The 23,647-nt window shown below is 38.2% G+C and overlaps 3 protein-coding genes and 1 long non-coding RNA gene across 7 annotated transcripts in view; 3 read left to right on the top strand and 1 right to left on the bottom strand.

The window, feature by feature from the left end:
- Window positions 1–711, top strand: part of LOC110003248 (uncharacterized) — a 7,071-nt gene extending 6,360 nt beyond the window's left edge. The window contains exon 6 of the long non-coding RNA XR_002278886.3: window positions 1–711. This exon is cut by the window's left edge and continues 1,072 nt beyond it. This is a non-coding gene — a long non-coding RNA (uncharacterized lncRNA).
- Window positions 1–7,538, bottom strand: part of dclre1c (DNA cross-link repair 1C, PSO2 homolog (S. cerevisiae)) — a 7,579-nt gene extending 41 nt beyond the window's left edge. The window contains exons 1-15 of the mRNA XM_020658857.3: window positions 7,304–7,538; window positions 7,148–7,199; window positions 5,741–5,825; window positions 5,424–5,483; window positions 5,243–5,298; window positions 4,961–5,062; window positions 4,754–4,826; window positions 4,336–4,476; window positions 4,139–4,240; window positions 3,907–4,043; window positions 3,738–3,792; window positions 3,361–3,449; window positions 3,109–3,206; window positions 1,775–1,861; window positions 1–1,687 (exon numbers count right to left, since the gene is read on the bottom strand). The exon at window positions 1–1,687 is cut by the window's left edge and continues 41 nt beyond it. Of these exons, the coding sequence (XP_020514513.2) occupies window positions 918–1,687; window positions 1,775–1,861; window positions 3,109–3,206; window positions 3,361–3,449; window positions 3,738–3,792; window positions 3,907–4,043; window positions 4,139–4,240; window positions 4,336–4,476; window positions 4,754–4,826; window positions 4,961–5,062; window positions 5,243–5,298; window positions 5,424–5,483; window positions 5,741–5,825; window positions 7,148–7,199; window positions 7,304–7,412 (2,016 nt within the window). The 5' untranslated portion in view covers window positions 7,413–7,538 and the 3' untranslated portion in view covers window positions 1–917. The remainder of the gene's footprint in view (window positions 1,688–1,774; window positions 1,862–3,108; window positions 3,207–3,360; window positions 3,450–3,737; window positions 3,793–3,906; window positions 4,044–4,138; window positions 4,241–4,335; window positions 4,477–4,753; window positions 4,827–4,960; window positions 5,063–5,242; window positions 5,299–5,423; window positions 5,484–5,740; window positions 5,826–7,147; window positions 7,200–7,303) is intronic.
- A 96-nt stretch (window positions 7,539–7,634) lies between these two features.
- On the top strand, window positions 7,635–9,639 carry meig1 (meiosis/spermiogenesis associated 1). Of its 3 annotated transcripts, none has more exons than XM_065951484.1 (3): window positions 7,635–7,899; window positions 8,777–8,974; window positions 9,240–9,639. In XM_065951484.1, exons 2-3 carry the CDS (start codon window positions 8,828–8,830, stop codon window positions 9,366–9,368), a joined length of 276 nt encoding a protein of 91 aa, XP_065807556.1. In that variant the 5' UTR covers window positions 7,635–7,899; window positions 8,777–8,827; the 3' UTR covers window positions 9,369–9,639. The 3 variants fall into 3 exon arrangements, with proteins under 3 accessions (XP_065807556.1, XP_020514509.1, XP_020514508.1); XM_020658853.3 differs by having other exon boundaries at window positions 7,636–7,899; window positions 8,824–8,974; window positions 9,240–9,638; XM_020658852.3 differs by having other exon boundaries at window positions 7,637–7,899; window positions 8,794–8,974; window positions 9,240–9,637.
- A 3,055-nt stretch (window positions 9,640–12,694) lies between these two features.
- tmem243b (transmembrane protein 243, mitochondrial b) lies at window positions 12,695–23,396 on the top strand. 2 transcript variants are annotated; one of them, XM_020658855.3, is made up of 5 exons: window positions 12,695–12,840; window positions 17,276–17,580; window positions 17,985–18,035; window positions 19,967–20,071; window positions 20,538–23,396. In XM_020658855.3, the coding sequence occupies exons 2-5, from the start codon at window positions 17,503–17,505 to the stop codon at window positions 20,655–20,657; spliced, it is 354 nt and encodes a 117-aa protein (XP_020514511.1). In that variant the 5' UTR covers window positions 12,695–12,840; window positions 17,276–17,502; the 3' UTR covers window positions 20,658–23,396. The 2 variants fall into 2 exon arrangements, with proteins under 2 accessions (XP_020514511.1, XP_020514512.1); XM_020658856.3 differs by lacking the exon at window positions 12,695–12,840 and adding an exon at window positions 16,660–16,678.
- Window positions 23,397–23,647: the final 251 nt, after the last annotated feature.

The raw sequence follows: 23,647 nt of genomic DNA, 5'->3' as shown, positions 1-23,647 counted from the left end.
CCAACACGTGAGAGGATGGAACTTAGATGAACTCAAGTACAGAAAATAAAAGACGTTTTGACAACAATAACCCCAGATTTCCACTTGCTCCGTGTGCGACGCGGTCCACAGATCGTGTTTCCACTGCACGGACTATGTTGGAATTGGGGGTTTAGAAATCATTTTAATCATTCAACTCTTTGCGCTTGAATATAAACCTTCTCTGTTTTTAATTGAATATATATTATTCATAACAAAAGTTCATCGTTCTCCACAAAGAGCACGTCTTCAGCAGAACAAACAGCAAACGGTCGACAGACAGGAAGGAGGTTAAAGTGTGCAGGTGCACTAAAATATGTATGGCACCGTGACACTAACGTACACTGAAATGAATTGTGTGTGTGTGTACATCCTGAGGTTTGTGTGGTTGGGAGGTTAAACTGAAGGTGTAGATTAGAGGTTTCACTTGTAAGGCACACGAGGTGTTAGGGAATGTATATATGTGTTTATGTAGAAGCTCATTTTGTGTTTGTTTGTGACATCTCATTCAGGTATAATGAAGCACCAAGGTGAGGCGTAAAAGAAATGCAGGCAGCAAAACTAACTCGGTTGAATTTGGGGAAAACGTATTTTTCTGCTGAAATTTGAATCCATAAAACCTGAGTGCTTCACATAAATGTTATAAAGCTCATCAAATGTCAAAAATCCTATATAAAGATGTGTGTGTTCAAAGCCGTGGAGCTGCATGGAGTTCATCAAACCTTAAGGACTTAAAGTGCTCAGTGTGGCTGATTTAGAAAATCTCTTTCTAACTGTAATTTATTTACAATCTGAGCTAATTCAATCTGACCCTCAGCTCGCTTTCAACGTGCAGTAGGACACAATGTAGACAAACTAGAATGTTAACGGTTTTTTTTGGTGAGCTTTGCTTCTTTTCCTCAATCCCTCTGTCTGATGACCACTTCCTCTCCTGACGCCAGCTTCCTGTACAGCTGCGACAGCTCATCAAGCCGGGGCGTCTTCGACTCGGGCGTGCAGGGAATGTCAAAGTCCGACGACACCTGAGACCCTGAGAGCTCCTCGGGCTCTGACTGAATGTTTAGGTCGTTGTTTGTTTCCTCCAAAGACACAGTTTTGGTCCTCGGGTCTTCCAGTTGTTCCCGTTCTGGACGAAGGATGACGGTGTCGGGTAAATACGAGTCCAAGTTCTGGGAGGAATGATTGGACAGAGAGGCGGACAGGGTCAGGCTGAAGTTTTCGTCGTTGTTCGGGGTTTCCTCCTCTTCGCTGAACAGCTCAGGGGTCTGTGAGCCCGTCATTCGGGAAGGGGCGGGGCTTGGGACAGAGCAGCAGGATTGTAATTGGCTGCTGAGGCTGCTCTGGCTGTCAGGTAGCGTCTCCACGGTGAAGAAGTCATCCCATTTCGGCAGAGCAGAGGGATCGCGCTCTTCCACCTTGAGCTTATTTTTCTCCGTTTCTTCATTTCTCTCGTTTTCCTTCATTGTCTTTTGTCCCTCCTCCATTATTAGAGTTTCATCCCCTGCTCCCTCGTTCTCCCCCTCCCCCTCCTCCTCCTCATAATCCTCATCTTCATCATTGGACTCGGTGCAGTCCACATAGTTGCCTGCGACAGCTTGTGTGACCGTCTGAGGTAATGACTCCTCCATGGAAGCAGGGGGCGCTGTTTTCTGAGGACTCTGCCCTTTCACTAGGAACAGATAAAACAAAAAGGAAGTTAACAACTTAAAAAAACACCTAAAAAAAGACAGAAAATGATGGTGAAGTAGTTCTGAACCTTCGTTTATTTCCTGATCCAGCCCCATCTTCTTCCTCACTGGCGCCAAGTCGAGGCCATCAAAGAGTTCGTCATCACTGTCTGAATCTGAACAGACACAAACAGACCGATAAATCCAGAAAGCCGATATCGATCACTGACGGTACATCTGGAATATTTTACATTTCAAATCTCATTTTTTTGGTTTTGGTGTTCATCACTGTCCTGGACATCCTACATCATTTACTCTAAATCGTAAAACACTTAAAGGGACTTATTATATAATAATCTTAGAAATGTGTCAGATGAACAGTTCAGGATTAAACCATAAACGATGAGGAGCAATCAGAGAACGTTTAAGAGAAGAAAGTGAGGAGGTTTGTTGTAGGTCAAAGGTTGCTTGTTAGGTCTTTGTGGTTATTCATGCCCATGACAAACAGCTGGTATAACTAGTGGAAGAAAAACAAGAAATAATTCACAACTTGATGCCTAGGACGTATATTTCTTGTTACCATGGTAGCAAACAGGTAGCAATTTACCAGTAGCCTATCAAGGTTTAAAAATCTGTAAATCGGGATAACCCTATAATAAAGCCCTTAAAAGATAATAGCGAACAAGTTAGCATACAAAATCAACCGTACAGATTCAAACACACAAAAACATAATGCAGCACATACACGTTTGTTTTCCAACAAGTTTGTAAAAATACTTTTAGAAAAGGCAAAGTTAGTCCTTAACAAAATGCGTCACAAACAACCCGACCCAAACGCCAAACTCAACATCTGCTGCAGCTGTGTTAATGTTCGTGCAGCTCATTCGACAGAGAGCGACCTACTGTGACCGAGCTGTAGAGCGAGGAGCTCTCCATCCACGAGGACAAGGTCCTTACCTCAGAGGAATCAAGGTCTTAAAAAGCAGGAGAGGAGCCGTCAGATGTGCAGGCTGGATATTCAGTCTAACCTGTTCTGCTTTCAAAATGAGGGTTTGGTTTTTTTGTGGTGCATCTCTTTGAAATGTTTTGAACTCAGCTTGTTTTTTTGGACTGCTTTGCTTTAACACCAATGATCCACTTTGTATATTTCCAATCATCTCAAAGCATTAAATTCATCCTCAACATCATCTTTCAAATGTTTTTTAGTTACACAAAACTGTACAACCTTTGTGCATGGTGCAAACACAGCTTCTTCTCCAAACCTATTCAAGTAATCGTTACAAAAATATTGAAACTCAGAAAGTTATCCGGCTTCTTTCTGGTCTAACTTCTCATGTTGAACTCGTAAGAAGCATCAACAGCTACCGAGGCAGTAAGAGGTGTTTTTTTTGGCTGAACACCTGGAGGTGTATGTTTGTCTCACCAAATGTAGGTCGCTGCACCATGCTGCGTTTGAGGACTCCCAGAGGTTTGTATGCGGTTGCTGCATGATCAGATTGGTTTCTGCACATCTGGTTCAACCTGTTCAAACAAAATAAGTCTACTCTTCAGAATTAAGATGCTGCAAGTTTTGCTTTGTAAAATAAACATAAATTACTATTAAGATGATTTTTTCAATCAACTTAAGGCTGCAAAACTTTATGTAGTGAAGAGAATTGAGTCAAAGCTTACTCACATCTGTGTGACCTGACTCAGAGTCCGGCCCATGGGGATCACACTGGGGTAGATGTTGACGGGTTTCAGGTAGGAGAGGAAATCTTTTAGCTGAAATAATTTGAGAAACATTGTGAGCATCAAAACATTTGTCCTACAGAGGAGTCGATGAACAAAGACAATTAAAATCAGATCTTCTTGTCACAAATGCTTCTGCAGTACCTGATAATGTAAAGAAACAAACAGTACGATATCTACTGAATGTAAGTTTAGATTCTGGTCCTGAATGATCCGGATTTGTTTGGCCTTTTTTTTTTTTTTTTTTTTGGCTATTTTTGCCATTATCAGAAAAGACCGCTGAAGAGAGACAGGATTATTTGAAAAAACAATGATAGAAACCTCTGCGTAGGACGAGTGGAAACTGAAGCAGGCTCTGAAGGAACTGGCTCCTGTTCTGGAAAAAAAAAAAGAAGAAAAAAGAAGAGAGAAGTCACACTCCGCTCTCATGAACCAAACTTAGTTTAAATTTATGATAACGTGTTATTCCTTCAGTTTCTAAATAATTTACTTTACAATTACGTTGGTTTTCCTCATCCTCTCTCCAAACCACATGGTGGAAGGTTTGATGCTGATGATACGGAGAGCAGTCCCGTCGGAGGCTAAGCAGCCGCACGGCAGCCTGTTGCCCTGGAAAAACTCCTCGGCCTACACACACACATACACATAAACACACAAACACATGAATTTATATAAAAATGACAGCCCTAATGTGTGTGTGTGTGCGTGTCATAAAATGGGACCTTTGGGTGTCGACAGGCATGAATCTGCGTCCTCCTGTCAGTCGTCACGTAGCTCAGGATCTCCGGCATCTTCTTGAACATTTCCAGACTCCTGACGTGGATCTGAGAGTAAAGAAACAGGAGATGTTTAACAACACGTTATCACAGTTGGTACACAGAAGGACATGTTGTGTGTGTAGCCACATAGTTTGTGTCACCTGTGTGTTGAACTCCTCTCCCAGGTTAGTAAACAGGTATTCATATCCATACGCAGCTTTACAGTTCAGCCACACAACATGATACGGACTCTGAGCGATCCAGTTCCCCACGAGCTCCAAGATGCCGCTCAAACACACCTCCTGCAAATAAACACATTAACATGGATGGATACATATTCTGATTGTATATGATGATGTCACAACCGTGCTAACAGGATTTTGTGGTTTAAGATTGTAGTTTTTTCTTCAAGCCGCAAAAAAACGTCACATCTCACAACCTGAAATCACAGAATATTTCCTTCATATCGTCCAGTACATTTTCATCTACCGACAACATTTTCTGGTGTTTCATTTTAACTTCCATCTTGTTGTAAACCACATGCTTTAATACGAAGATGTTCCCATCCCTCAAACGTACCCGAGTAGGAATCTGGTAGTATCGTGGGTCGTAGAACGTAGAGTCCAGATAAACACTCTGAATGTCCTTCACTCTGTAAGTCAAACATTCACAGCATCAGAAATGCAAACCACGATGACACTCATGGAGCACACAACCTTTTGTTTAGACAAAATTTAACATCAACAAATGAGAGAGAAATCAGTAAAGATGAGCTTTGGGACCAACCTGCTGCCAGAGTGCAGATGTTCCATTCTCGGGACGTCTCCGGCGGCCAACCTGAAGTCTCCCGTGTACAGCACGTTTCCCCGAGAACCCTCGAACAGGAACCTAAGTACAGACACACAAAATGTCATATTTCATCTTCTTAAAGTTTAAATCCAAAGTGAAACGGCTCCTCAAGGACATCATCGATAGCAACAGACAGAAAAGGTTGTATGACGTGTTATGAAACATACATTTAAAAAAGATATACAAAATCATGAAATATTAATAGATGGTTTCACTAACATTACAGAGCCGGGACAGTGGCCTGCAGGGAGCAATGTGACCACAATATCTTCTTTCTGTCAAACAAATAACAAACAGGATAGATTTTCACAATCTTGAAACTGAGGTGCAACAGACACATTTAGTCTGACTGGCTGGACTGATCTAAACTGAGGGAACAGTAGGAGACGTTTTGTGTTACCTCTCCAGATGCCTCGTCAACCAGAGATATCTGCGTAGGGCTCTCCAGCTCCAACGCAACCTACGATGGATCATCCACCAGGAGAGAAAGACACAAAAAGTTTTAAACATTTTACTTGCATGTCCGACCTACAGCCTCGAAGTATCTGAATTAAAAAAAATAAACATATCACAAAACAAAACAAAACACTCGAAATTCATAATAAGTGAGTTATGTTGAATCAAAAATAAGGATGCACTTAATTTAATGCTGTGATCGTTAACATTGTACACATATCTCTGTGTTCAGGGTTCTCTCTGGCTCTCTGTCATACTTACAATGTAATCCTCCCAGAAAGCATACTTGGGACTGTTCAGCAGAAGTTCTTTGGTCACAAATGAGCAGTACAGCCTGACTGTGCGACTAAAACCAAAGAGAAGCACAGTTTAAGTCATTCAGTTAGTTTCTTGTTTCAAGTTAAGAGACTTTTTATTTGAGGTATTTTACTGTACATGAGCAAACAGTTATACATGAAGAATATTAAAAAAACGTTGAATAATGTTCAGATTGTATTTATTCAGTCTGCTACACCAGATATTATTGGTTATTGCAATTTTTTTTCTCTGAGGAATGCAGGTCAAATTGTGGCTGACCAGACATTATGATACTTATGTATCACTGATTGAACATCTCCCTATGTCAGTACTGTCCATTTACAACTCTGTTTTTGCACATTTACATTTAATCTTCATATTTAAGACTAGTAATGCTCAGTTAAATCCTGGTTGTATATATTCAAATTCTTAGTTTTGATATTTTTAGTGCTTATTTACTTTGTATTTAATATTATATTGTGTTTAAATTTGATAATATTGTGTTTTTTACTCATATTGTGTGTTTGGATAACCTGCTGCTGTAACGCCACAATTTCCCTGTTTGGGATCAATAAAGTAATTCTATTCTATTCATGGACTACTGAAATGTTTCTTTTGAGTATTTAAACTGTAGCTCACGTCTGTTTAACAGCTAAAGGAGCCCATGTTGTGTTCCTTATGTTTATAGTAAAACATGTTCACCATGAGTGCCTTCCTATCTGGTAGAATTTAAGACTGCACAAATAATGTATAAACGAAAAAATAAACTGCTACCTGTAAACACACAAAAAGTGTTCAGAGACAGAGAGGGGGGTTATAACTTTAGAGGGAAACTAAACTTGAAACAGCATTATGCTCGGACCAATTTAAAAAGTATGTGTATTTCCATTTTGTACAAAAGACATATCTTTGAAAGTACAGAAATGAGGAAGGAGAATGTAAATCTCAGATGTTAACGGCGTCTGTTCATTTTGTATTATTTTTTTGTTTGTTTTTGTTTTGTTCTGTTTTTCTTAATAGCTCGATTGAAGTATTATTTTTGTATTGTCTGTTTAGTTTATTTTATTGGATTTTGCATTTGTTAATGGTGAAGAATGGGGGTAGGACTTGACAAGCCTGGGCTTCTTCCTATCCCTTTTCGAACGAGTCAAATGTTTATTATACTGAAAATTGCCTTTTTATTTTATTTATTTTATACAGATTTTTTTTTTCCATTTGTTTATTAATTTTTATCTATTTTAATCGTTCGAAATAAAGCATAAATAAATAAATAAATAAATAGGAAACTGTCCCTTCTAATATTTATATAATAATAATATAATATAATAATTTAATAATAATATAAATGCAAAACAACCAAAACTGTCTCACCTGAACTGCAGCTTTCTCCTCAGTTTTGGTCCTTTCAGTCCTTTCATGTGATCTGTTTAGAGATATAATATGATGTTAAGGACATAAACAAAGGTTACACTTCTAGTTGTATCTGATGTTTATATGTTTGTGATGCTAGCTAGCTTCAATGTTTACCTTTGTGACAGTGGGAGAGGAAATATGCCCGGGCATGTAAGTTCTCCCGGTCGAAACGATCCAGAGACATTGTGGGATATTCCTTCATTCGGCCTGCAAATGAACTCATCTTTAAGTTGGACCCTTTGAGCGGTGTCTGTCTAAAATGTAACGACTGCAATTTAAATCGGAGGGAGTTTATTTTGTTCACATCTCTGACGCATTCACTTGTCCCGCCTACAGAGTTCAGTTCCTCTTCTTCGTCGTTTGTTATTACGGTAGTGTAGGAGCAGCATCTGCGCGCTACCGCCACCTGCTGCCGTAACGATGCATCTGCACCGCTTTCATAAACAAAACACTAGGACGTTTATGGAAATGTTTACTTTTCACTCTGCACTGGGGGACAACAAACTCTCTTCAACTATCAAGTGACTCGCCAATATTTAAGTCATCTTTTTGTTCCGCGCTGTTAAGGACCCATCTTCTGGAAGCGTCTTTTGAATCATGTCCTCCAACGCAGAAGAAGAAGGTTCACGGTAACCAGGCAACCAAAGAGAAGCTGTTTACCGTCCTTACGCTAACTGACGTCTGGAAAGCAACTAATCCTAAAAACGAATGTAAGTAAGATTTCGTCTGTAATTTAAAAAAAACAATTATGATAATAAAAGGGCAGAAGAGTGAGGAAATTAGAAACTATAGTGATCTTATTTGACGATTTATTTAAAAAAAACAAAAAAAAAAAAACAGGTTGATTCCGTCTATGTAGAGCGTAACTCACTTCAATAATACTCGATTTTGAAGTTTTGCCACATATATTTGAAAGTTCACGTTTAATATCAATTTCTATTAGACTATATTATGTTTTAGGGTATATTCTTTAGTTCGGCATACATTGTGATCCAACAAGTAGCATTTATTTTTGTAAAATGTCTCTTTTACTGTTGGAAAGGCTGTCAAAATGGTGTAGTTCTGGACTTTACCGCTAGAGGACGCTGCATCCACAATTGACTTAGACTTAGACTTTCTTTATTGTCATTCAAACTTGTACTTTACAGAGCAGATAAGAACGAAATTTCGTTGCATTTGGCTCGTTGTAGTGCAGGATAAAAAACAGCAGCAAGTATTTACATAGAAAAATAAGGTGCAGATATAAATAGATATAAAAACAAAAGCTATGTATAAAATGACTATACAGATAAATATATTGCACGTTTGTGATGTATGTTGTATTGTATTTTACAGTCCAGTGAGGTAGTCCTGTGTGGGGGTTTGAGGGGGAATGGAGGGATTATTTTTTTATGTTCAAAAGTCTTGACAGCCTTTCCAACAAATATGAATGTACAAATGTCTTTGCTGATTTTGAAACAAAATCAAATGTGAAGGAAAAAACGTACTTTTGCAGGTTAAGTCTGCTTTAGAGTGCACAGTATAAACATGCTAAAGTTATAAAAAAACAATATATTATTATTATAATGTTATGTATTTTCTTGTCAGTTTCTGTCATTTTTCAGTGACTTGTTTCTGACATCTTTTGGCATCAGCACCATGTCCTCTGCTAATTACAACATCTCCAAGCCAAAGTCCATGAGCAGAGCCAAAGGATGGACTGCAGAGGTGGAAAACCTGTTCAGATTCCAGCAGGCGGGCTACAGAGATGAACTGGAGTACATACAAGTCAAACAAGGGGCCTTGGTAAATATTTTGTTTAAAAACTGTAAAGTTGTGTCAAGTCATTCAGAGGAAGAGTCACCGTAAGGCCACGTTTCTTTGTCAAAAATATACTTTACTTTGAATAGTTGTATTTATGGAGGGCTGTTAGTGACTGTGTGTTTACAAAATATGTTTAATGTGTTTTCATTTCAGGAAAACTGTAAAACATAATGAATGTATAGCAGACTGTCAAAAGACAATTTTGTCATGTAAGGTTCTTATGCCTCCTTTTCTGTTTCTGTCTCAGGTTGAAAAATGGCCACAGACGGGCTATGTGAAGAAGCTCCAACGTCGAGACAACACATTTTATTATTACAGCAGGAAAAGGGAATGTGCGGAGCATGAAGTCAACAAAGTCAAAGTTTACGCATACTGATGATGTAAGCACAGTCTGTCAGCACTCACTGTGGCTGTAAATTGACGACGATGAAGATTGCCATTTTTATTATTATATTAGGCAACATGTTAATTACTTAAGGACCAGATGTGTTTTTTGTCTTGAGAGTTCACATTGTAATAGAAACAGGAAGTCATAGTCTACTGGATCTAAATGTGCAGTCCTGAATGCAATCTTTGAAACACTTTTAATACAATAAAAAAGCTCAAACTGAAGAATGACTGCTACATTAAGTTGTGAGAATTTGAGGTGATTTTTTGACTTCTGGAAAAGGAAATATTTAAGAAAAAAATACTTTAAAAAGAACTTAATCTTCCTTTATGCTGATTGTGCTGTTTCTTTCCATTGTGTTCATACTTCATGTCTTTGAGAAGGAAAAAAGCAGTATAGGGGTCAATAGTTCAAACAACATGAATCAAAGGCTTTTTAACTTACTGGTACAGAGGAGAAGTGTCTTTAATAGCAGCAGTAAAACAAATTTCATTGTCACATTTTATGAGTTAAGCAAATCTTCAGTTTAAATTAGATAAGGATAATGACTTAATATATTTTATTACTGCTACACGCTTTGATGAGGACAGATTTCATGCTCATTCACTGTAACATCCATGACCTGAAGGTTAGCAATGTGGCTGAAGTATTTATTTTCGCTGGGATTATTTGCTTGGTCCGTCACACTCTCCTCATGTGATGTTAGCATGAGGAGTGAGATTACATATGAACCCCACTGCCTCTCAGATCTCAGAAGCTTTTTTTTCCCCGGATCAAGGACATATTACTTAATTTAGCTTTCTGTTAATGAGAGATTTATTCAAAATTAGCTTCTAATTAGAAAGAAAGTTGATGATTCTGCTCGGAGAAACTTACAAGCTGGTGTGGCTGCCTCCTGTTTCACTACAGACAGCCCAAGGATAGAAAGGCAGGTGAGTAATTCCAAATAACACAATTATTTCTTTACATTGCATTTATAAAAACAAATAGTAATCACAACTACAGTGTTACTCTTAAAATGTACATCAAGTCACTTTTTAATCAACCAAATACATTGTGGGTTTAGTCTGTTAGTTTTACTGTGAAACCAGAGATCCTCACTCAGAAAAATGGCAATGTTACGTTCACATGCACAAGTTATATATTGTGCACACAAGTTAAAACACTTTTTTAAATTTTTTTTACAATTTATTGTAAGATAGGTTAGAAGCAGAATAATATAGTCATTTCCATGTATTGACTTTAGCACTGAGTGGATGTACAAAACTTAACAAATAGACACACTGGTGTGTGCATATGTCTGTGTAAATATTTCTGTGCAAATAATAATAATAATAACTTTATTGATATAGCACCTTTTAAAAACACAGGTTTACAAAGTGCTTTGACAAACAGCAAAAACAAAAACAAACTAAAGCAAACACAGAAGAACATAAACAACAACAAGAACAGAACAAATGCAAAATACTAAAAATAATTAAATACAATTCAACAGAAAAGAACCCAATGTGCACGATACCCAACAGACATATAGAACCCAACCATCACAAGAACCATCATAAGAACCATCACAAGAACCATCATAAGAACCATCACAAGAACCATCATAAGAACCATCACAAGAACCATCATAAGAACCATCATAAGAACCCAGGAAACACAAGAACCATCATAAGAACCATCACAAGAACCATCATAAGAACCATCATAAGAACCATGATAAGAACCATCACAAGAACCATCATAAGAACCATCATAAGAACCATCACAAGAACCATCATAAGAACCCAGGAAACACAAGAACCATCATAAGAACCATCATAAGAACCATCACAAGAACCATCACAAGAACCATCATAAGAACCATCACAAGAACCATCACAAGAACCATCATAAGAACCATCACAAGAACCATCACAAGAACCATCATAAGAACCATCATAAGAACCATCACAAGAACCATCACAAGAACCATCACAAGAACCATCATAAGAACCATCATAAGAACCCAGGAAACACAAGAACCATCATAAGAACCATCATAAGAACCATCATAAGAACCATCACAAGAACCATCATAAGAACCATCACAAGAACCATCATAAGAACCATCATAAGAACCATCATAAGAACCCAGGCAACACAAGAACCATCATAAGAACCATCATAAGAACCATCACAAGAACCATCATAAGAACCATCATAAGAACCATCACAAGAACCATCATAAGAACCATCATAAGAACCCAGGCAACACAAGAACCATCAGAACCATCATAAGAACCATCACAAGAACCATCATAAGAACCATCACAAGAACCATCATAAGAACCATCACAAGAACCATCACAAGAACCATCATAAGAACCATCATAAGAACCCAGGAAACACAAGAACCATCACAAGAACCATCATAAGAACCATCATAAGAACCATCATAAGAACCATCACAAGAACCATCATAAGAACCATCATAAGAACCCAGGAAACACAAGAACCATCATAAGAACCATCATAAGAACCATCATAAGAACCATTACAAGAACCATCATAAGAACCATCATAAGAACCATCACAAGAACCATCACAAGAACCATCATAAGAACCATCATAAGAACCCAGGAAACACAAGAACCATCATAAGAACCATCATAAGAACCATCACAAGAACCATCATAAGAACCATCATAAGAACCATCATAAGAACCATCATAAGAACCATCATAAGAACCATCATAAGAACCATCATAAGAACCATCACAAGAACCATCATAAGAACCATCATAAGAACCCAGGAAACACAAGAACCATCATAAGAACCATCATAAGAACCATCATAAGAACCATCACAAGAACCATCATAAGAACCATCATAAGAACCATCACAAGAACCATCACAAGAACCATCACAAGAACCATCATAAGAACCCAGGCAACACAAGAACCATCATAAGAACCATCATAAGAACCATCATAAGAACCCAGGCAACACAAGATTAGTTGCAAACTTGCATTTTAAGTATTTACATTAATTTAATTCTGATTTTACTTAAAAAATAAAAACGGAATAACTTTTTTTTGTATATTCCACAATAATTAGTAAAATATACAATTTTAAATTGTATTAGCTTTCTGGTAGGCATCTCTGGACCCCCCCTCTTGGTGATTCGTGACCACCCAGGGGTGTCCCGACCCCCACTTTGGGAACCCCAGTTCTCCTGCTGTCAGCCGTGCGTTGTTTATTATTTGCATGTTTTTTTAAAGGGGGTTCGGCGAGCTGCGCATGCGTGAAGCTGCCGGTCACGCAGCGACGCAGTCGGCTCAACAGTAAACTGAACTCCCCTTTAACAGCTTGAACTGAAGCTACCGGGCTTATTCCCTTTAACTCCCTGTCGACCCTCCTGCTCGGCTTTCCTCAACTTATGTTTCCACTGAGGGCAACACGGAGGCTGTAACACAAGTGAGTCTTCAATATGGGTGCTAAAAAAAACACCATTATTATGTTTTAATCGTGAATGTTTTGATTCCTGTCTGCAGGGCTGTCAGCTGTCTTTATAGGTTAGCTTAGCTTCATTAGCATTACCTGCTTTACAGCTGGCCTTAACGGGTAAATCTCAGGTTAGCTAACAGCACTTAAAGTGACATAAAGATGTAAGTCATTAAACATGTTTAGAGGTATTTAAGATAGAATATAATGTGTGTTTTATCCACTTTACAGTAACATATGGTCGGTTAGTAACCGTTTAGCCCCCTGGCAGTAACCGGCTAACAGGCTGTTTGGGTGAAGTTAAAGGTGTTTGCTTGTAGTTGTTGCTAACCAGGTAATCTAAATACTGACTAACTGAGGTAACTGTTGAGGTTTTAGTGAGATGTGAGGTATTGACATGTGTCACATAGATGTCAAGTGTTTGTTTCAGTTGGTTAATTGTCCTGTTGACATTCAGGGTTAGCTTGCTGCTGGTGTTTATAATAGAATAGATGGTTATTGTCACGTGCACAGGTACAGCACAGGTACATTGGGATTCTTACTCTTATTTTCTCTACAAAAAAAAAGTTATATTATATATAAAATAGAATAGCAGAAAAAAAGAGTAGAAAAGTAAAAAAAAAAATAATAAAAGTTAAAATAAATAAGTTGTAGTCACAGTTAAGTGATTTAAAATAAACTGTACAGAAGTTATAAACTGTATTAAAGCAAAGATATAATACAAAAAAATAACAAAGGGGAACACTGTACAATGAAATGAAAATATAAATATGTTTTCTACATCTCTTATTGCTCCTGAGGTTATTGCACACATATTTTTCACATTATATAATTGCACTGTTTTCTTGTTTTTAAGGTTAATATTGCACACTTGTGTTGCACTGTGAGGTGTGGGGTGAAGTACTTCCTGGCTGAGCAGCACAACATCATGTATTAAAGCATATTATTTCTTAAGATAACTTATTGATTTTTACCCTTCTAAATGTTCACAGTCCTTATTCTTGCGTGATCAGTGATCTGGGCTAAATATACTGCACCCAGGTGGAGGAAATATACCTTAAAGTCTATTGAACATGGGCGTATATATGAAGATAACATATTCTGCACACAGACACTTTAATTTACAATATTTAAGATGGTTTTTCCAACCTAAATCTTCCATGTGGTTTTTTATTTATTTATTATAATTGTCAGATTAACTTACAGAGCTGAAACAAGGAGATGTTTAATTAATCAGCTGATGAAGAAGCATTTTGTTTATTTATTTATCAGGTTAGTTGTCCGGGGAAATATTTGTTGGCATTGTTACATCTAATTAAAAGTACAACAGATGCAGTGTATGTATATAGGAGTTTTAGCCATGGCTGATTTGCAGTCCTGGTCCCTGGTTAGGCTTTAAGAAAACGACACAAATGAAACAGTGAAATAGACGGGCAGCAACATAGATGTGTGACAGCTAACAGTAAAGCAGACACAGACAAGCAGATCCATGAAAATAACTAAGAATAAGAATTAAGAACAATAACTGGAACAACAACAAACTATCAGGGACATCTGTGAGTACTTATTTTCCATCAAAATGTCAAGAAGTCTCTGATGTTTGCTTCTTATTTGTAAGTATTCGAGGACTCTCCTGGTCTTATATATTAAGAAATTGAATATTACAAGAACCATCACTGTTTACTGTTTACTTTAAGTTAATTTGAATCTTCTATGAGAGTAAATTGTTTACCTTAGAGATTGGATAGCTTATCTGACCTTTCACAGAGTTAGTAATTTCCATTTTCCACTTATTAAGTCTTTAAAATGTCAAACTGTAATCAATTATCCAGAAACTAAATTCACTTAAGATGTGAATTAGCCCAGTTAGTTGATTTATTTTGCAACAAATTCTTCCAATGTTGGTTATTTTAGTGTAACATATGGCCATCACAAAGCATACCTTTCCTCTCATTTAAATATACAAGTGTGTGTATTTACCTAATGCACCTGCGTGTGGTAAAATGCCTGAATGACTATCTGTGTTTCATGGATTTGATTATCGTCACTCTCCAGGTTTTTATCAAGTTATAAAGCCACTGTGTGGGTTGTACCGCCAACTCATATATGAACCAACTATTTTTTTCTCCTCAGCTGCAGAGTTAAGTCGCGGGGTCTCTCTGTGTTTTTAAGGAGCCTAGTGAATCACAAGGCTGTGTAGGAATGTAGCTTTAGGCCAGTTTTATGCCGGTTTATAATGAAGCTCTTGTTTTCCACTGTGTGAGTTTTCTGCTGAGAAAGCTTTGTGAAGGGTTTTTATTTCCCTTCCTGGTGCCTTCTGACCCAGAAAGGAAGCAGCAACCGTCCACAGCTGCTGTCACTGTGAAAATCATTACCATAACCTTGAAGACGGGGCGTGAAACTATCGTTTTAAAGGAAAGTGTGTTTTAATCCCTGTGTTCTTTGTAAAGTTGCCACTACAATCATAATCCTTTCTGAGAAGATCAGATTTGGAGTTTGGTTGTTTCTGTTTTGCTCAAACTTGCGTCAAACTTAAATGTGCTGGCTTGTAACATCAAACTGAGCCTGAACTCTCCCCTCCCTGCTTTCTCTGCTTGGGGCAACTAATGCTTTTTTTTTTGTGATCTGCTTGTGTCATTTCTGGGACATCAAGCACATTTGAGAAGATTTGAGGGATTTTGGGGATATTAAATATTCAAAGAAACACAGCAGGATGTATTTCACAGCTTGTTTCCCACATTTAGTGCATTAGATCAGAGCTCGGTTTTCTCCCAGGCACTTGGCCTCTTCAACATTGTGCTTTGTGAAAATAAATGAGCCCACATCTCCTATATGTGAAGTGCTTTGGAAAGTGACTTGTGACTTTACCCTGGGTTTCGACTGTCAGACCGCGTAGTCTTCTTTCCTGTCTTATTAGTCGAGATTGTAAGCAGTATGAAAGGAGGCAAAGCTGAAGGCTGTAAATACTTTTTATGCTACAATACTTTGCAATTACTTTCTTAATATCATCCTCAAATACCCTGCATATACTGTAACTTGAAGATAATTTAATAATAATTTTCAGTACCATAACGTTAGGCTGTATCCTACAAGTAGAAAGACAAACTTTTTTTTGATATTGCCTCAAACATTCCCACCATAACATTTATTTCTCAGCTGTCCTTGAGCATGTGGTGAGATTGTTACATAAGTCGGCTTACAACAATAACAACACAGTTATTCACTAAGTATTTCTTATTTTCTTGGCATTATGAGTCATGATTTTTTTTACTCCCCCTTTGGTTGTAAAATCTCTGACTTGACTTTATCTCCCTATCCTCCCCGTTTTCCTCTTTTGTCCAAAAAATGTCAGAAAAATCGTCATCATAAGCTCCCTGAGCCCAGGGTGAAGATCTCAAATATCCTGCTTTTTTAAAAAACTCTCAAAAACACAAAGATGTGATGTTTACAATCCTGTTAAGAAGAGCAAATCTCACATTTCAGAGTCTTGAGCCAGTGTAGTTTCTGCCCCAAAAGCGTCTTAAATTATTGATCTTGTAGGAGAGAAATTTGAATGTGTGTCATTGTTTGTCATCCCCGTCTATCATTCTGTATAGATATTTATTCATGTATTTAAGTTGGGCACTAGATGGTGATAATAGCTTGTGTTGGTTAATTTTTCAGGTGTTTATAGGTCATGGGTAAACAGGAAGTTAGCTGGCAGTTGTCGGAACAAACAATTCTTACTGTAACTACCAAAATGTGGGTCACACTCATTGTTTAATCACAGCAGCGGTTAGAGATCTGGAAAGCTTTTCACCTCACCATAACGGTAATCTGTATGCTTCATCATCTTGCAGTAAATGGGAACGTCACCTGAAGTTTTCACATTTTGTTGTTGACATTTGTTTTGAATTTAATTCGCGTCAGGGCCTTTCCAAACGTCCATGAAAGTGATTACAAGTTTGAAACAGTGAGTGATGTAAGATAGTAACTTCAGATCTATTATCGTTTCCTGTCCAGCAGCCAATCCATTCATTGACTTGTTGTTTCAGCTGTAGTTTTTGGTCTTTGCTGTGTAAACTGATGGAAGCCCTGCTGGCCTTGAAAGCGCACTTGTTTTTTTTTTGTCAGGTTGACTCAACCAGTGCATTGACTTCTACATTGTTGCTTTAACAGAATGAAGTCAGATTTAGTTTAGCTTCCTCTTTCCTGCACCAGTGATCATTATCACCACTGCTGCTTTTTTTTTTTTTTAAAGACAGAGCCTCTGCGGTTGTTATCGCACCTGAAAAAAGAGGAAGTGAAGCAGAAAGAGCTGCTTTATTAATCTGATGTGTTTTGACCTGCAGCGATTTACCAACACAGCTTTTTATTTGTCACCTTACGGAGCATTAGGGTTACAACGTGTCATTTTTCTCTTTTTTAGGTAAGCTAACAAACCCACCAGGCCAGCAGAGTCACCTTCCATCATGTGTCCATCAGCCTGTTGACACTGACTGCTTCCCCCGGCGCCGTGCAAACAGGAGGGAGGCAGCTGGAGGCTAGCCAACCAGCTAGCCAGCTAGCATGCAGCAGTTGCCCTGTGTTTCCAAGAGGCGGCGCTGCTGAGAGGAGAGCGGACGGGGGCTGAGAGTGTAGCTGCTGTCTCGGGCCATGGATGACTTCACCACCAGGACTTACGGCACCAGCGGCATGGACAACAGACCTCTGTTCGGGGAGACCTCGGCACGGGTAGGAGCCTGGAGGAAGTGTGCTTTGTGCCTGCAGTCAAACTATCATCATGCACACAGTTGTTTGCACTGTTAGAAGTCAAACATTTAAATAACATTAACATATACTGTGAATACTTTGGATTGGTCCATTCATTTCCTCCTTATATGGTCTTTATTTTTATCTTCTGACGGGTGTGAAGCATAAGGACGCTGCTTCAAGTCGACAAAACCCATCAAAACACCAACAATGTGTTTTTCTTTCTGTGGCTCTCAGTGTTTGTTTCAGGCAACAGCACAGCTTTAAAACACAGAGAAATACGATCCATTCAAAACATCAGATATGTTAGAAGGAGACATTTATAGTTTTGCTCTGGAGCCATGTTGATTTGTATGAACTGATGTGTTGAATTGTCTTTCCTGCAGGATCGAATCATCAACATGGCAGTGGGGGGATTCACGTCTCTGGTTGTTTTAGTAAGTACAAATCTTCAGCAGTAAAATGCAACGTACACACAAATGCAGCGGAAGTGTCGAACTAAAACATCATGTGTATCATATTGAAACACATCGTCCTTCCTTTCGGGATGGCAACTTCATAACGAGGCATCATAACGTCCGTTTACTACTTACTGTAAACTGTAAATGTGGATGTGACTCAAAAAAAAGAAGTTGAAGGAATTACTGTCATCCTTTTTCCAGATGCTTCCTGAATTAGTGAAATCAGGAACAAAAAATGAAATCTGCTCTCGGTGACATCATGTTGTTCTGTCATAAATGTTTTCTTTCTACAAAGTTGGTCTTTTCAAATGATTTCTCCTATGTTTGTATCAAAGTGACAGCTGGAAGGGGGTGCAGTGTTTAGAGCGCGCGCCCCATGTATGGAGGCTGTGGTCCTCCAAGCGGGCGGCCCGGGTTTGAATACGACCTGTGGCTCCTTTTCCCGCATGTCATTCCCTACTCTGTCTCTCCTGATTTCAGACTCTATCAACTGTCCTATCTCTCTAATAAAGGCCCAAAATAAATCCATAAATCTTCAAAAAAAAAAAAAAAAAAAAAAAAGGTCGTAGAATGGAAATAAAGTTAGCAGAAAATTTGAAATATTTAAATAAAGTATATCGTAAAATCTGTTGTATAAGGCCCCGTGTCCACCTAGTGTTTTTTCAGGGAAGAAAAGTGCTGGCAGGAGTGTTTGCATGAAGCATTTGAAAAGCGCTGCACGTCCATCCTGTCTCTATGACAACAGCCGCTGTACGACCGACACGGCTCCGTTACTTTTCCCTGCACGTTTCATATTTGAGATTTATTTCCTGATCAGATGCGGAGCAAAGAGGACGTGGGTACAAGATACGATCTGTAGACGGCAAAACTACAGGGAATGTCTTCTTATTCTGTATTATTTAAGTTGTTGCTAGTTCTGCTTTATTTCCTTGTTAATTGTTCAGCACCAATACACCAAGTCAAATTCCTTGTATGTGTAAATGTAGTTGGCAATAAAACCCGATTCTGATTCTGAATATTATATTTTTTCTATATTTAATTGATTGAGTGGCTGCACTAAAACGACGTTGGCTGCCTGCTGCTGTGAACGCTCTCTCCTCATTGAAAACAATTATAAAAAGACGCCGGCGCTCAGAAAAACACATGTTTTTCTTGGAATGCGTTTCCACTGTAATCGTACATCAGGGTGTGTAGAGATCCTTTACGGTCCCTAATGATCAGAACTGATCTGACGTTTGGCCTTTAGATCAATTAAAACTCTCAACAGGCTGATATTAAACGTCTTAAAGCACAGAGCAAAGCAGGAAGTCTCTACGCTGCCAGTCGTGCATATTTGCTTTAACACATAAAGGCCCCGCGTAGAATACATTTTCAGATGTTTTTACATTTCAAATCAAACGTTACAACTTCACAACATCGGTTAGTCGACATTGAAGGGTCTGTGAAAGGCGTAAATGTGACTCCATGAGACGCTTGTGTTTGAAATCACTTTCCCAGTCCATGAAAAATCCACACTTCAGAGACACTTCAGGGACTCATGTGTTCTGACATCAACTTCTCCAAAGTGAAAAGACTTTCTGAACTCTGTTCTCTGTTTCCTGAATTTCTACTTTAGATCGTCGTCTTATCTTAACATGAGCTCCTTCTAACCGTGATAGACAAACGTGGTTTATCATGTTTAAAGAAGCTCTGAGGTTGTTCTTTATGTTTGTCCTGGTTATTTACTGAACCTTTAATCCTGGTTATTATGAAAAAAGAAAATGTGAACTACATCCACATTAGAGGATAATGAGTGACTTTAAAAGACACATGGAGGGAGTAAATTCTTCTTGGGAGTCTTGAATGATTTTGTATTTTGTTTTAAATTGAACGTGTCCATAACGTTGTCTTTCTGTTGTGTCTCACAGGTGACTGTCATCAGTTCGTTTGTGTTCCCCTCGCTGCCTCCACGACCACTTAATGTCTTCTTCGCCGTCTGCATCCTGTTAGCCTGCGGATCCAACTTAGTGCTGGTAATAGTTACAAACAGTGACTTCAATTTTACTCGCAAGAATGCTTAAAAATATCAAACTTCCTCTAGTTCACTCATTTAAAAAAGCCTGAGGGAGAGGAGGAGTGACGGTCATTGTTGGAATAATTAAGCCATTAAATGACTGTTGATATTAAACAGTTAATTTTGTTAAGGGAAATAACTTTTAGCTTTTCAATATTTGCTTCCAATAAGTATTTTATAGTGTCAAGATTGCCTAACATTTCAAAAATGAAAGAATATATTTCAGAAAAAAGACGATTTATTGCATCTGTTTAGTTGTGAAGACATAAAGAAATGTTTTCCGTTGTTTTGAGACGATTTTAAGTCAGTAAATTATTTTAAAATAAAGGTTAATTTGGTAGCCAAATGAAAATCAATTTTGATCTGAAAATTATGTTAAAATCCTAAAAACAAGGATCTTTACTCTCTGTCTTTTCCTCTCTTAGATCTTCTGGTACAGGCAGGGCGATCTGGAGCCTAAATTCAGGAATCTGATCTACTTCATGCTGGCGTCCATCGTGCTGCTGTGTCTATGTGCCAACCTGTACTTCCACGACGTCAGGTAAAGACGGAGACGAGGAAAACGGAGGAGGAAGAAGGGAAGACATGGCCTTGACAGACACATTCATAGAAGGACTGCGTGGAAGGACAGACGCACGCAGAGTGAAGGAAACTCAACACTCGTTAAGTGTGAACAAGCAAAATGAAACAAACTAAAAAAAAAAAGATCTCGGACCAAAAACCAGTGAATCTTTCTGGTTCAGGTGGAAGGAAAACGGTGGGAGCTGAGATGTGAAGCTCTGCACACAAACATGGGAGATTGAAGAGGAGACTCACAGCTGAAGGATGAACTTTGAGGTGAAGCAGGTGTGTTTACAAGCACATCGAACATTCACAGTCTTTCACAAAAACAAGCACTTAAACTGAAAAGAAATGGGTCTGATATGATTATGCAACAGTTAAAGGAAAAATCTGCCCTTTTATAATGTTTATTTAAACTGTTTAATATTGTGTTGTTAGGAATTTATGCTCGTCTCCAAAAAACTGCCAGGAAAAAAGGGGCCAAACTGGTGCTTTCATTCATTGCAGAGGCTTATTGTCATGCTACATAAAAATCTAAATCATGCCAAATAATGCAGACATGACCTGTGTCTCATTTCATCCTTTAACTTTTTTTAAATTTTTTTAAAAAGATCAAATTCATGACAATGACTTCACAATCATTCCTCCTGAAAATCTGCTGCCTGCTACCGGTGAATTCAGGGTCAGTGAGCCAGAGAAAACACATAAATCAAACACTTTCCTGTTATCAAACTGAATATTTAATCTGCTGCACACATCACAGAAAAGACAATAGTTGTTGTTTTTTCAACTGATTTTACCGAGGTGGATTTTTCCTTTAACCAGGGTGGAGATTGTCAGCACATAAACACACTGAGTGACAAAGGACGAGGGGGGTTTGATGTCGGACCCCCCCCCTTCCTGTCAGTACTGTAGACTGTAGCACAAGCGAGCTAACACAGCAGTAGCACAAGCAGCATCAGAGCTCCGTGGGGGAAGAAATATATGCAAAAGTTTGTACGTCTTCTTCGCTTCTTTTCCTGCGTTTTCTAGCTTATCTGATTATCAGGGTTTGAATTAATGAAGTTTCCAAACCGAGTCTCTCTAAGAGGATTCTTTTTTTTTTTTTTTATTAGAGACTGACTGCCAATTCTTTCACTAAGCATTCACTAACTGTTGTGTAAGCCATACACGCACTGACACACATAAACACACACGCTCAGGCCAGCTGCACCAATGAGAATGAATGGAAACAATTCACATGGCTTTACAGTACAGCAGATCTTCACATTTCTATATCACAAGCATCTATCTTCATATTTCTATATCACAAGCATCTATCTTCACATTTCTACATCACAAGCATCTATCTTAATATTTCTACATCACAAGCATCTATCTTCATATTTCTGTATCAAGTTCTTCATATTTCTAGCTTCACACTGATGTGTCTGCCATTTAAATTTTGCACTAATCATTCTGCGTCTGTAGCTTTAAGTTAGTTTTTTTTTTAATCATAAATGAAAACAATAATCATGAAAGTGTTTAGTGTTCAGGCGTGTTTAACTCTGACTGATCAGTGTGTTAAAGATTAAATAACTCGTAGGTCTTTGTCGCTGGTTAAGACCCCTAAATAAATATGCAATTTAAATTTAAAAAAGCTGGTTTCCAAATGCACCTTTGACCAAAATTCAATGAGTCTTTTAAACTATTGGAGTCTGAAAACGGCAACTGAGCAATTTTGAATTTTAAGGAAATCATTTCAGGAATCGGGAAGAAGAAGAAAAATGCTCCCAGAGTTTAAAATGCTATTTTAAATGTTTGTTTCGTCCTGAACACGAGTTGAAAACCCCTGAAACGTCAATTTACTGCAAGAGAAGACAAAGAAAAGCAGCAAATATTTACACTACAGCGGCTTTGTCTTTGTAGCTTCAACGAGTTATAAGTTGATTTTCTGCACGTTGTTCAGAGCTGCAACTGAATCTTTACTTCATTATGATCGATCTATTTATGATTAAGTCAAAACAGTGTAAAAAAACATCTATCCAGAACCTGAAGACTCTTCAGTAACTATCATAAATGTTGGAAGTTTATTCCATTATCAAAAAACTTATTAATTTTCTTTTGATCAACCCAAAGATGATCGCGTCTTTTATTACTATTTTTAATACGTTTTCACCAAAGATTGCTGAAATCAAACCTCCAACGTGGTGTCAGGTTTGGTCACTAAAAGTAAGACCAGACCCCTTAAACCTAAATACTGCTTTGAAGAAGACTTGAAACTTGAGGTTGGGATGAAAAACTGAAAATGTTCAGAGGTGACAAATCATGTTGGGAGGACGGTCACTTTTCATAGACTTCTGTTTGAAGGCAGATTGAAGGCTTCACTTTTCAAACTCTGATTTCACTCTTTGCTTTAATTAATAATTTCATGATTTCTGTGTCGATGGAGGAAAGCGTCAAACTTGCTGCAGACGTCTGAAGTCGTCTCTTCTGTTTGTTAAATTCTCGACTCGTGCTGCATTCTGTTTCCTTGTTCTGCAGCGGTGTCTTTGTTTACAGATGAAACTTTGAGTAAACACTCAGTTTGACAACAAGCAGTGACAAAGGCTGAGGGGGGGGGGACGAACCCCCCCGCCTTCCACTGGAGGAGTCAAACCTCACCACGACTTTAGGATTGTGAAAGCCATGTGTTTCTGTTTCTATTTCATTTGTTTCATGGAATAAATGACTGTGTATCCTGACGGCCTCTCTGCATTTTCAATCACAACGTATACAACAGCTTTCTATGGAAGATCATCAACTGATTGTGTGAAGGAATAGAAATACTTTAAATTGTGTTTCACCTCATCAAAAAGTGACAAACTGACTTCTGGCATGGCTTCAAAAACAAACGGGTGGTTCAGGTTTCTAGAGCTTTACTGGGGGAAATTGTTTAATGAAGGCAGACTTGTAAAAATCTCTCTGGGGTTGTTAACTACCACCTATAATAAAC

Source organism: Labrus bergylta, chromosome 23 (assembly GCF_963930695.1).
Source record: "Labrus bergylta chromosome 23, fLabBer1.1, whole genome shotgun sequence".
Classification (NCBI taxonomy): Eukaryota; Metazoa; Chordata; class Actinopteri; order Labriformes; family Labridae; genus Labrus; species Labrus bergylta.
The sequence above is the reverse complement of the archived record's forward strand: the minus strand, read 5'-3'. Positions and strand labels throughout refer to the sequence as shown.